Below are 14,146 nucleotides of genomic sequence, written 5' to 3'. Positions count from 1 at the left end.
AAGGTTTCAAAACTTTTCAGGTCGAGACCCTAAAGAGAGATTATAATAAGTTTGCCCGGGACACAAACTAGTGAAAATAGCAGATCTACAAGTGCACAGCGCCTTGTGCCGCGTTTTGAGCTTGTAGATCGGCTATTTTCACTTCACTTCTTAATTATTCTAATTTTTTATTCATGGCATTTGCACTTACATTTGTTTGTTTGTTTTTGTTTATTTTAAAATGTATAAAACTTTATTTTTTAATATATATATTTTTTAAATATTTTGAAATACATATATTTATTTATTTAAATGTATGAAAAGAAAAGGGGATTTTTTACTTGAGTCGTGGCCCATACAAATTGGCCCGTGACCCACAAATGGGTCCCGCTGTTTGAGACTAACCCGACTAAACCCCCCCTTCCACCTCTCTCTCTCTCTCTCTCTCTCTCTCTCTCTCTCTCTCTCTCTCTCTCTCTCTCTCTCCACCAGTTGTCGGAGTTACGGCAGCGGCTGGAGCAGGCGGAGGCCGACCGGCTGGAGCTGCAGGAGGAGCTGCGTCGGGAGCGGGAGGCGCGGGAGAAGCTGGAGCGCACCATCGCCCAGCTCAAGCAGCAGATGTCCCAGAGCGGCGGTGGCGGCGGCAGCCCGTCCCCTCCGCCCACCCCCTCCACCGGACCCCCCAACACCCACTCCCCACCGCCCAACTCCACCTCCTCCACCACCTCAGAGGCCTCCGAGACCGGCCAAAAGTAGCATGCCGGCACCACCCACCACCCACCCACCCGCTCCCTCCGTTCTCCTTCCTCCTTCACCCTCCTGGAACCGGTTGCCCCGCCCGCTTCCGTGGGTCTGCCAGTGAACCCGACCCCCTCCCTCCCTCCCCGTATAGACACAAACAAACCAGCCTGAGCACAGGACAACAGGGAATTCAACCATCAACCCCCTCAAGGCTGAGGTTGTGCTGCTTTTTGACGTCACACCGTGGATCACCCACAGCGCCCACACCCCCCCCCCCCCCCCCCCCCCCCCACCCCTTCTCTTCTCTACTCTGTCTTTCTTTTTACATTTTATTTAATTATTTTTAATAACGTATGACGTTCAACGTTTTGTCTTTTACTTCAACGGAAATTTTTAAGAAATGTAGTTTTCTGTCATGTGCTTTTTTTATTTTATTACTTTATTTTATCCATCCGCTCCCTCTCTCCTTAAACAGTATTTAAACTTTGTTTTCTTTTTTGTACATTTTGATTTAATTTATATATATATATATATTTCTTTCTTTTCTTTATGGAGAGCAGAGAAACGGCTGCTTCACAGATAGGAGTTTGGTTCATTCAGAGACCATTTAAACTCCTGTCTCTCTCTCTCTCTCTGTCTGTCTGTCTGTCTGTCTGTCTGTCTGTCTGTCTGTCCGTCTGCCCCGCTCCTCGACCTTCACCTCCACCTCCCACCTCTCCAACCTCCTCTTATTATGGATTCTGGGACGGACGTGTTCATTGTGTTGTAACCTAACAGAGAGACCTTTCTCCTTATTTGTTGTTTTGAGCTTGGCTCAGAGACTCACACCAACACAACACAGACTTTATTTTCCTCTGCATTCTCCCAGAACTTCACTTTATATAACTACCTGGCACTGCGACCAGAGCCCCCCCACCCAGCACCCCACCCGCACCCCCTGTCGGACACATATCAAGGGGGTCTGGTCGTGTGTGCTCACCTCTGCTACGTCGTTCTGTAACATAACGGCCCCCGAAATGCTCCAAGTACCAGCGAAACGCAGGAACGACTTGACTTGACTGCACGGACGTTTCTTAACGACGTCACTTTTTATTTTTGGTTTATACTCTTTTCTTTTCCCTCGTGGAATGCAGTGACGAACGTTTAAAAAAAGAAAAAACCCTAAACAGATCTATCATGTATAGAAAAACAAACAAACAAGAGAAAAAAACGTCAATGCTCATACTGAGAGGAAATAAAATACATTTATTGTTAAAAAAGAAAAGTAAAAAAAAAATGAAAAAATGGGAGTGTTTTGAATGTGAGGTAGCCAAGCTTGTTCCTCTGATGTGGAGGTCTGGACCCAGGGTTCTACTTGCAGCTGTAGACCCCTGGTCTTCTCCTTGTGAATCTGCCGGGCAGCGTCCGCTCCATCCTGCCGTCGTAGACCAAACAGTCTGCTAGCTCAGTGGTTCTCAACCTGTGGGTCGGGGACCCCCAGAGGGGTCCCCAAATTATTTTGGGGGGGTCCCCAGATGTTAAGCTAAATGTTAACATTGTTTTCTCACTCAACAGTAAACAAACCAACATAAAGTTGAAGTGTATAGAGGGTATCTGCACATATTTAAAGTGACAATTTAAGGACTTTAAAGACCTTTTTAGTACCTCTGGTCAAACATTGCTCAAATTGTCAAATATTAGAGGCTGAAATTGTGAAAATAGCCGATCTACATGCTCACATTGTGAGCAGAACTGCTATTTTCACAATGATCGAGTCAAACCAAATGTAATGCCAACTCCTACAATTCCAAGTGCTTGTGCGGGGGTCCCCAGTTAAAATATGATTATTTTGGGGGTCACGGCCTGAAAAGGTTGAGAACCACTGTGCTAGCTGATCCTCCAGCTGCTCACCACACGTCACCTCTACCTCTCAAAGACCACCACACACCTTCCTTCCACTACTGTACTGCTAACAAAACAGAAATGCCCTCTGCTGGGGAAAACCACCAGCTACTGTTTTTTACACTGTGGTTTTCAACTCACTTTGGCCTAGGCAGGAATCACTGTGTTTTCCTTTTTTAAAGGCTTGGCCCGCGAAGGAAAGCTTAACCACTTAAGCCCTATTTTATACTTTGCTGTACGGTTGGTGTCGCTCGGCGAAAACCGGCCGATCTATAAGCTCACAATGTGTTCGAGACGGACACATTGTGAGATTGTATATTGCGTATTTTTGCCGTCTTTGAAAGGTTTTGAAACGTTTGAATGTTTTTGAAAATTACCATATACATATGGACGCCAGGTCGAAAGTGGTCCCTCTCTCTCCCTTTCACACTCCTGAACCTCTAAGGGAATGGAATGTTTCCGGGGGGTGGGTGGGGGTTTGAATGGGGGTTGGTTTAACCAGGGCGACTTTCGTAGAAAGCGTGGTTAGCGGGGGTCAGGCTCCCCCCTCGGGTCTTGTTTTGATGGCCACGCAAGGAGGCGTGCAGTTAGTAGACCTACTGTGTCGCCACAACACGGCATTCCTCCGCAGACGCACGCACGCACGTCCCGCGCGCGCACACACGAAGTGTCCTGTCCATGTGGTCGTTCGTTGGAACGGAACAATGGGCCCTGGCGTTCCCAGTAGATGATCAAAGCTCCAGGGGTCGGTCGGTTCCCCCCACTGTTTTCTGGGCCTGACATCATTGTTTTGCAGACGGTTTTCAATCGCCGCCCTCTTCGTCCCCCGAGCGTCGTGTCGTTCTGAGAGAATGTGGGTCACAGGTGAAAGCAGTCTGTAGTCTGAAGACAGGGGTTCTGGGCCCTCGGATCAAGCCTGCTTTATGTTATTCTGCCTGGCTGAACAAACAGAGCAGGGTAGAGCCAGAGAGGAGGGAAGAGGGAGGTGAGCGAGGGGAGCAAAATGGGGAACGCATGGGAGTGCCTGACACCCTCTCTCTCTCTCCTGGCTGGGTGGCCTGGGACACCGGGCCACGCAGACAGGAGCCCCTTTTGTCCGCCGAGCCTGCAGAATGGGGGCAGCTGTTGTTGTCGGGGGGTGGTGGGGGGGTACAGGATCCCCTCTCTCCACCCCCCTCCCTCTGCCCTCACAGAACTGCCATCACTCAATCACGCACGCACGCACGCACGCACGCACGCACGCACGCACACACGCACGCACGCACGCACACACACACACACACACACACACACACACACACACACACACACACACACACACACACAATCACATGTACACGAATCCCACCCATCCATCTCTAGTGGCAGATCAGCTGGTGTGTGTGTGGTGTTTTGTGAATGCCCAGGAGAGCGAGTAGACATTCAGCCAGAGGAATGGAGAGGGAGAGGGAGAGGGAGAGCGAGAGCGCGCGAGAGATAGAGAGAGAGAGAGAGAGAGAGAGAGAGAGAGAGAGAGAGAGAAGACTGTTATTGTGTCAGTTGCTGGGCAAGAAAAAAGGAAAAAAAAGGACGCTTTATTATTGCCATCGAGGAGATCCCAAAGCGAGCGTGCGTGCGTGTGTGTATGTAAATAATTGTTTGAAAAGAAAAGGGGGATTGGCCTTGGTTTAACACTGAGCTTTTTTTATGCATCTGCTATAAATGCAAATGATAAGACATTCCACTGTGCTCCAGCCCTTTCAATGCAGATTTTTCTTACACCTCCTCCCTTTACAATAGCAGACCATTGTGAGCGGGCAGAGTACAGCTCTTGTGTGCTAGTAGTTAAAAATGCGCCACAACGCAGGTGTCGTCACGAAGGAGAGGATGACGGAAGACTTGCCCGACCGACACGTTAAAATGTGAAGAGCTCAAAAGAATCTACTCCCATACAATACCGCACATGTACACTCTTACTATTGTTCCATATAAAACTTTTCTTGAATTTATGAGAGAGAGAGAGAGAGAAAAAAAGATATTTAATGTATTAACTAAAGATTTATATTCACTTTGTAAATACAGTAGCCATTAATATATTAACTGTTCTTATGAATAATCTTCAGAAGGTTATATAAATCGGACCAGGACAGAAACTCTGAGGCTCCTAACAGCCTAAATGTTTATTATGATGATGATTATTTTAAATCATTTTTGACTTTTATCATTGGTTGACCCTGCAACAGGTGTGCAAACCGGATGTTCGGGGAGATGAAATGCATGGTAGTGTTATACTTGATTTGTACTTTGTTGCAGCGTGTTGGCAAGCTTGTAGATGTGCTATTTGCTGCGCAACACCAGCATGCAACGAAGTATAAATCAGGCTTTTAAACCCAACACAGGACAAACCTGAAATAGGAAATATGCTTCTTTACCACAGCCCTCCCCTTTTCTGAACTGATTGCTTCTTCTTTTGTGGATTCCAACTTAAATGGGCTGTTGATGTGTAATTTAATAATATTAAGCCTTGTCCCCTTGTGATATCTGATTCTGATACCACACCCCACGTTAGTAATTTGAAACAAAAACATTTCATTAAGGAAATGCATTTTGATATTAAAAAAAGGTTTTCTGCATGTTTCACTACTCATTACATTCTGTTTGTTGTCACCAGGCCAATCAATTGATCTGTTTGATGTAAAAAAGAAAGGAAAAAAAAGAAAGATGTTGCCCACCCCCCACCCCCCCCCCCCCCCCCCCCCCCATTGTAAACGCACAAGCTATTGAGATATCTCATATGCATGATGAACATTGACAGAAAATGCTCAAGTTTTTAATATGCAATTTGTTTTATAAAGTGTCACTAAGTGTCATGTAAAAGGAAATTCACTCGAGAACAGAAGACATAGGCTGATTTGATTTGGAGCCACACGATTATTCCATGTACGTGTGGGTGCTTTAGTGTGTTTGCCACCCACTACTTGCCATTGATGGAAGCAGCGCAGCTATAATGGGGACACACTTATTGGACATACTTGCACAGTATCTCCGTGAGTCTGACTTACTGAGACGGTGCATCTTTGTCGATCTTTTCAAATGTCACCCATTGTTTTCCCATGTGACGACATCACTCACATGATAATCAGTATTACGTTTATTAATGCCATAATTACCTCTTCGACAAGTTGACAAAATATTCTTTTTACAAGTTTTCTTTTTTTGGGGGGGGTGGGGGGTGTTACTTTGTGTAAATTGCATTTTATACACAAGGGGCGCTCTATATCTTAAGTTGTATGCTATGATGATGATGATGATGATAATGAGAAAAAGTGACTAAAATAAGAAAAGAAAAAATCTCTAACGCGGCGTGCCGGACCTTCTTGCATTTGCAGTGTTATGAGAACTTTGGATATGCTTTGTACAGGATTTTGTAGTGTGAAGTCGTCCCCACCCAACACACACCCTCTCTAAAACACAGGCTCTGCCTTTCGGAAGGAGCATGACTTTGCTGGACATTTGAATACAGAATTTGCAATGCATACCCATGGAATGCCCTTCCTGGCTGTGTGTAGAGGTGAACTCCAACTCTGTAAGCAAATGCAAAATAACCTTTGAAACTGTCAAAAGGTAATAGCTTTGTAGTTGGGTATGTGTGTTTTCAGCCAGGCATTATCATATCGACGCAGTCGTTGGAAACCTTGTATGTTCACAACAGTTTCAGGAAATTTAAAAAATATATATATGTAATTATAATGTAGTCACAAGCTCTTGGTTGAATAATAAGCCTGGTCCCCTAGCCTGGTGCACTTTGCCAATTGGTATATTGGCTATTTTTGTGACTTATTTGTGATTGATGAAAAAAACTAACAAAACGATGTGAAAAATGGAGATACAAGGTTTCTGACAGACAGCGACAATATGCCGGTGTGGGATACTAGGATGTAGGCTGCACCTTGTGATAAGATTGATCACAGGATTAGGGTGGACTGGTTACTAAGAATAGACTCACCATATTTTCATTTTATACACCTTACACAGACTAACTATTAGAAAGATTTAAAGAGAAAATATTTATGGCTTTGTTAAACAAACAAAAAAGAAAAAGATTTCCCCCTTGATGCTATTCTGAAACATACAACGCAGTGTCTATGTATGACCATTGCATACTATGTTGCCAATACTACAGTGTGATGAGACATTTGTTCTTGCATGAATCGAGACACTGTTCTCCTACCTCATGTTGTGATATAAAAAGATGTTTTTTAAGCAGAGGACACTGCATCTCTAACCGTTTATCATAATTGATATTTACTAGTTAATTACATACCTGTAAATGCTTTTAGCTAATACCTCAGTTGTATCAAGTGTTTTTTTTTTCCTTTCTGTTTGTGCCCTTTTCCCTGATTTCAGATCTTGTAAATATACCCTGTATAGACAATGAACTTGGATCAAATTCAAGTAAAGTTCTGTAGTGTCAAAACTAATATTGTGTTTTGCATTTATTATTGTCTCATAATGTGGATACTGTGCTTTTGCTATTTACCAAACATACACATTTTCATTCTGTACATTAGTAATCATGACAATAACAAATTGTTATTGAACATTCTGAGAGGCCAGGCACACAAACATGTTGAGAAGGAACTACTGAACATGGTTCACCACAATTAAGGAAGTGAGTCTGTGGTTTAACGGTTCTACATTGAGCAAGTCAAAGCCTTATGATCCCTGAGAGACAAATTCAGCAAAATGTCGATGTTGCACAGAGACAACATGGAGCTATATGACTAAAAATCAGTGGACACCGTTTCTAGTGTAATAAATGATGTTCTTTTTCTTTCCCTGGTGAATGTAGATGTAAAGGCTACAGCACTGAGCAGGAGTCAGCAACCTTAAATGTAAAAAAATACATTTTCGAACAATTGTTTTATTATACAAAATCTGTCTGGAGCCTCAAACATAACATAAAACATAACACATGCAAAGTGTATACTAGTAAGACGCCTCAGGGCAACGTCGCGCCAATTCTTGGCCATCTGGCCAGAGATGTATATCGGACCAGTTACCCATATATGGAGACCCCTGGTACCTGGAGATCCATGTACTGTAGCCTATATGGTACATCCCTTTTATGCCCATACATGGAAATCCCTGTCTGAACCAGCCACACAGATATGGGCTCATTGGGCTGTCTTCCTCCATATATGGTCATTCCCATATGAAGTCCTGTTAGATATGGGCTTAATATTGATGACATTAGGGATCTCCATATATGGGCATAAAAGGGATTCTGTTAAGAGTTGTTCCCATACATTGAGATCCCTATCTGAACCAGCCACACAGATATGGGCCATGTCTTGGCCATCTGGCCAGTGATGTATATCGATGACATCAGGGATCTTCATGGGCATAAAAGGGATTCTGGGGAATAACCACCCATATATGGACTTTTACATAGGTGATGTCACCTGTGATGTCACAGTGGTGTGTCAGGGGAACCAGTGTCAGGCGTGAACTTCAGAGATACACGGATACGTGGACAAGATGTGCCGGTTTTCATAGTAAACTTGCGACCTATGGTCGCAATTACCCTATCAAAATAACTAAATACATGTTAACGAGCATTCATTAAATATGATATACTGTATAACAATACACAGGTAATCCAACAGCATTGACAAATTTGGCAGTGAAAGCAAGCGGCTGTCCACAACCTATTAAATTCTGTTTTCCTCAGTTATCTCAATTCAATTCAAATGAGCTTTATTGGCATGAGAAAACATACGTTTACATTGCCAAAGCAAGTGTCAAAATATAATAAAAACAGTTGAAAATAGGGAACATACATACATTAGTATATATACCGGTAGTAAACAGAGCTATTCGGTTTGTTTACACAAGCCATCTCTCCAATAAATGTGCAAATGTGACGCAGACGCAAATTTTAGTTGGCAGAAATGTTGAAAACGTATTTGAATCATGTTTGGCCTACTATGGCAACGATAAATTAAAAGGAAGATGTGAAGAAAATAAACTACTACATTTATAATAAGCTACAGGGAGTCACTAGAGAGGGGCTAAGCTGACCCCCACCCTACAGCTACAATGACATTCTAGACCAGCGGTTCTCAAAAGTGCGGTCAAGATTAGTTCATAATATAGCATCTCTTTTTTTAACATTGCTTAACTTACCGTGGTCAGTACCTCCACAACACTGGTGTGTAATCCTTTTATTTTGTTTGAAAAGAGCACTAATTAGAAAGGGTGTCCACTGAGTTTTGGTCATATGGTGTGTGTTGTGTGGCTACGTGAGCAGGGCTGTCTTGGACCACAAACATTGACCTCTTCCATTTGCTCTGCCATGTTGCTCTACATGAGCATCTCTAGACTCTATGCCAATGGTTCTCAACGTGGGGTCCGTGGACCCCCAGGGGGTTCCATCCAGGGGTCACCAGCAAAATAAGGAACAGTTTAACCACTAACACCATTTCATGAATGGCTACCGGTATATACAGTATATTATAAATCAGGAGTGGGCAACTTTGATGATGGAGAGGGCCACTATATTTCACACTCACTACAGAGGGCCACAATGCATATACAGTCAAAAATAGCTGATCTACAAGCTCAAAACGCATCGCAGTGCGAAGCATTTTGAGCTTGTAGATCTGCTATTTTTGAATTGGAATCCTGAATTATTTTGAGCTATTTTTGAATCCTGAAAGTATTTATTTTTATTTAATTTCAAATGCATTTATATGTTCTTATGTTAACTTTATGAACTTAAATACAAATGCATAGGACATAAAGACGAGCAGTACTAGTCATTAAGCTACTAATATAGACTGAATTCAAGCTGGTCATGTTGGCATGTTTGGAATTGTAACAGCTAAATCAATAATATATCAGCTTGTGGGCAGCATAACGCCAGTTGCCCATGTATGTAATAGATCATCTTGTGAGCAAAATCCTTTTAATAAGATCCAAATAAATATACATTTGGGGGTCCTTGACATAGAGATGTTTGGGTCTCTAGGCAGTCATAATCCTGTCCTCCACTAAGCTGAATCTCCAGTCACAGAAGATGTCCTGGGGCAACGCCACCACGCCTTGCAGCAGCTGTGAGTCTGGACAGCTCGCACACAAAACCACTCCTATCACAACACTGTTGAGGAAGCAAAGCCAAGGCACGTTCAAGCCCAGGTGCGAGGGTATTCCCACAGGCAACATGAGGGATACAGCCATGAAAACTAAGAAGTAAGACCATGTATTGAGAAATATTTTCAGTGTTTGCGCAACAATCTCTCCTGCAGTCCGTGAGTCACTTTGATCCGTCTGTGTTAGTTGTGCCTCAGATTGGTTTCTTGGTAAGTGCTGTGGGCTGAGTTTCGGAAACCCTGTGCATGAGAACATTGTACAGCTCACAGTCAGGAGGAGAACTGTGGCTGACATCTGTGAGATCTGAGGGGAACAGAATACCCAGCATTTACGCAGCTGGCTGGGAGACTCATTCTCCAGCACAGGGAAAAACCCAGACACTAGAAATACATAAAGAGCAGCCATGGTCCATAGGAGACTAGTAACGTATGAGTATGTGATCTTTCGAGTCCTTATGGTAATATTCTGTAACCTGTTAGACACGGTAAAGTAATGGTCCAAGCAAGTAGTGAACACAATGGGCCACTGCAGTGAATTGTACATTTCTCCGAGTATTTGAACCAGCAGACACACATGGTGGCGGGTCAGGCGCAGGCCCAGGAGGCAGCCATCACCTTGAAGATGCAGGGTGGTCAGGGTGAGGGTTAGGACCATGTCCACGATGGTCAGGGAGACGATGAACACACCTATGAAGCATTCACAGATGTGGCTCCGCTGAAGAAGAACCAGTGTCCAGTTGAGTAAGCACTTCCCTCCCAGGCCGAGCAGGATGGATGGAATGGACGTGTGCATTGTGGAGCCTGGGTTTTGAAAACCACAACGTGATCTGTTCCATCCACCTGTGAGGAAAGACCTACTGATTAAACCAGTCCAAAGTAAGATGCTGTTACTTGCCATATATTGCGTATAACATACATCCCACTCCCAAATATAACTCGACCCGACATGTAATAAATAAGGTGTCCCTTAAAGATTAGGCTATTAGTTTTTAGGGTACATAGCATTTAAATCACCCTTAAAATATCTTCTAAATACTGTAACGGTTATTCCCATAATTTTATACTCAAATTTAAAACTGATGTAATTGAATTAGATTTCATTTGGTGAGCTGAAATACAACTGTCTTGATTTGAATTGTTGCATTGCAATTAGGTGGATCTCCTAAATCCAAACATAATATAATAATAATGCACTAGAGTTTAGTGTTAGATTGCATACCCCTCACATGATTACTAGTCTAATCTTATTTGAATAACCAAACCAAATTTTCCCAATGCTGTATTGCTGTGCCACTGCCAAAATTACATTCAGATGTTTTGATGTTGACCAACTGAAGGTAAGTGAGGGTAAGCCTGCACTTGGTTTTCTGACAGTTTAGTAGGCCTACAGTACAGTATCTCACTTTCCATCCTTAGGCTACCACTTGGCTCTGTTGTTCTGGGTTGAGCAATGGACAGGTAGTAAATAAAATAATAGAAACTTCCATTACAACCAGATCTATATATTTGTATTTCACTGTTATTTTAACTTGATCTTGCAATCTCTTTTATTGTTCTTGACATTGTTCTATGACATGGTTCTATTTTTTAAATCTTATTGTGTTTTTTGCTCAAATGTTATTTTTTTGTTGTTGCTAGTCTTTTTACACTTCATCAAGTTTATTATTATCTGCCCTGCGGGATTCAACAGTGATGTGATAACTTGCAACAGGTAGGATACAAAACAAAACTGATCCTATTAACATACATACTTATACAAATAATTGTCTATTAGTAATTAAAACAGCTGTAGCCAATTGTGCAATTTAGAATAACTACAGAGGATACTTAAATGGCTTTTCTTGTTAAATGGGAGGAAATTATAGGCTAAAAGAATGCATGCATGGCTACTAGGCTACTGCAGCCTTTTAGTAGCCTACAGCAATGTGCTTCAATAAGAGTTTTTATAAAGCAATATTAAACCAGACGGACCTACCTTATGGTGTCTCTTTTGTAAACTCGACAAGATACATGCAGCACACACCGTTTACCTTTTCCCTTGATGCGGTGTGTTTGATGTACCAGGTTCTGTTTACACAAGGCGTGGTTAGGGTTAAAGGCTGGCTGTGAACAAGGAAGTTCAAGTCTGTTGTAACCATAGAGTTATGGGTTGTAACCTATGGTTGTAACTTGTGAGTGACAGAGGTGAGGATGACAACAGTTGCAAATACTTACAATAAAATTAAACTGACAAGTCATAGCTGACACTTTTACAACAAGCAACTCTCTCTGAGTCTCTGGTATCATTAAGTGCTTTAAATATTCACGTTATTCCTGGCCCCGCCCCCCAGCTTCCTGTTCACATCCTGAAAGAGGCAGAGGCTGAAAAAGCTGGCCTGAAAAACATCATTTGGTTTCCTGTTGTCCTTGCATTAAAATGTCAGTAGTTGGCGTTCTAGGCAAGAAGGCTCAAAGAAGGAGAAGACACCCACCCGGAAGTTGGCACACCACGGTCCATGCGCCATGATACTTTGGGTGGCGGAAGTGGCACCGGAGGTTCGGTGAATAACATTAGCGTCTATGAGCTTCGGCTGGGACAGCTCATGAACAAAAAATAATTCTGAACGATAGAGACCTTTGTTGTATAATCGCTCCAGGAATATAAAAGAAGACATATCACAGGTATTTTTACAATCACTTGCTTTTTGATGTGCACAGTACATTATGTTATTGAGGCACCTAAACAGCGGCAAGTATAATTTCTGTCTCGGAGCTATCGCGAGATTTGGATTCCAGACAGGGAATGGTGGAGAGTCTCACGATACTATCTAGTTCAGAAATGTAAATTGTGCTCTTTAGATGCCTCTATAATTGCGACCGTCAGGTCGCATTTACTACCAAAACCTCCACCGGCTGTCTGTCAGTGAGTGAGTCCGTCACACTTTTGCCCTGCTCATATCTCCACAACCGTTGCCCCCATCCATGCCAAATTTTGCACACACACTCCTTACCTGCCAAACTACAACCTCCAAGGACCCCCGGAGCTCCAGGGACCCCCAGGTCCCTGGGGGACCCCCAGGTGTAAAAAAATGTCCCTCCGTGAGTCACACGTCACACTTTTCCCCTGCTCATATCTCCACAACCGTTGCCCCCATCCATGCCACATTTTGCACACACACTCCTTACCTGCCAAACTACAACCTCCAAGGACCCCCGGAGCTTCAGGGACCCCCAGGTCCCTGAGGGACCCCCAGGTGTAAAAAATGACCAAATGTGCAAAAATGACCAAATGACCACCCCAACGGGGCTGCTCACGGGGAATTCCTGGGGACCACCCACTCCTGGTGCTCCAGAATGGATGCAAAAGTGGTGGCGCCCCCAGTGGAGGACCCCCTCCACTGCAGCTCACATAAAATGCCGTAACTCGGGCTAGGAGCGTCCGGGAGAGCCGGGGCCTGGTACCTATTCGTTCGCCAAGGCAACGCGGAGACCCCACCCCTCATTTCTCACAGGGTTAACACAGCACAAAACAATGTGTGACATGTTTTCTTTTATATTCCTTTGCCGAGTGTTTTATAAAGGTCTCTATCGTTCAGAATTATTTTTTGTTCATGAGCTGTCCCAGCCGAAGCTCATAGACGCTAATGTTATTCACCGAACCTCCGGTGACACTTCCGCCTCCCAAAGTGTCATGGCGGATGGCCATGGAGCCTAAAATGACGTCGGTGTCCATTCCTTCTTTGATCTTCCTTGGTTCTAGGCTCTGAGCTCTGAATGTGCCTGGGTTGCCATGTCTGCTTATAATAAGCAATGTGTGTCTCTAAAAAAATAGTAGGCTATAGTTCTAATATTTTTAAAACCAGTGGTTCCCAAATCTTTTCATATCAAGGACCCCAGATTACATATTTGTCCACAGTCGCAGACCCCCATCTGAAAATATGTGGTGCCAGGGACCTCCACACAGATTTATGTTGTTAACACATCGGGTGCCCACGTGGTGTCTACGCGTCAATCTCTTTGATCTTTACGAGTGCCCAACGACGCGTTTGACGCGTTGTACAGTAAACTATACTGTACTGTAGCTACTGCACTTGGCTACTGCGGTGATGAAACAACTCCATTTCCCAACATGCAGCGCGCAATTACGTCACCCGGACGTGCTGTGTGGCTCGTTGACTTCCTGTTTACCGGCTGCACAAAAGTGCTGTTTTCTCCCAATTCTCTTCCTTTTTTCATTTTTTTCTCAAAACGGCAGCCTCTTCTACATGCCGTAACACAAACACTGTGGCTTAGAAATGATAAAAAACGGTCCTGACTGAAAGAAAATATTTTCGCGAAATAAACAGGACATACTCGGATTACATTTACTCGGATTACTTTTCTCGCCAGTACTCTCGCCGGTAGGTAAAATGACGCGTTGCCATGGGCACCAG

General features: G+C 43.6%; 2 protein-coding genes across 2 annotated transcripts in view; one reads left to right on the top strand and one right to left on the bottom strand.

Annotated features, from left to right (window-relative positions):
• The window catches only part of skila (SKI-like proto-oncogene a), a 37,097-nt gene extending 34,090 nt beyond the window's left edge, over positions 1 to 3,007 (top strand). Inside the window, exon 6 of the mRNA XM_080725818.1 lies at positions 472 to 3,007. Within this exon, the coding sequence (XP_080581944.1) occupies positions 472 to 735 (264 nt within the window). The 3' untranslated portion in view covers positions 736 to 3,007. The remainder of the gene's footprint in view (positions 1 to 471) is intronic.
• Positions 3,008 to 9,609: 6,602 nt separating this feature from the next.
• gpr160 (G protein-coupled receptor 160) lies at positions 9,610 to 10,527 on the bottom strand (the record flags this gene model as incomplete). Its single annotated transcript, XM_080725817.1, has 2 exons — positions 9,610 to 9,827; positions 10,068 to 10,527. The coding sequence occupies 2 exons, from the start codon at positions 10,525 to 10,527 to the stop codon at positions 9,610 to 9,612; spliced, it is 678 nt and encodes a 225-aa protein (XP_080581943.1).
• Positions 10,528 to 14,146: the final 3,619 nt, after the last annotated feature.

This window comes from Nannobrachium achirus, assembly GCF_963921795.1.
Source record: "Nannobrachium achirus genome assembly, chromosome: 5".
Taxonomy (NCBI): Eukaryota; Metazoa; Chordata; class Actinopteri; order Myctophiformes; family Myctophidae; genus Nannobrachium; species Nannobrachium achirus.
Note: the sequence above shows the minus strand (reverse complement) of the source record. Positions and strands in the feature narration are given on the sequence as shown.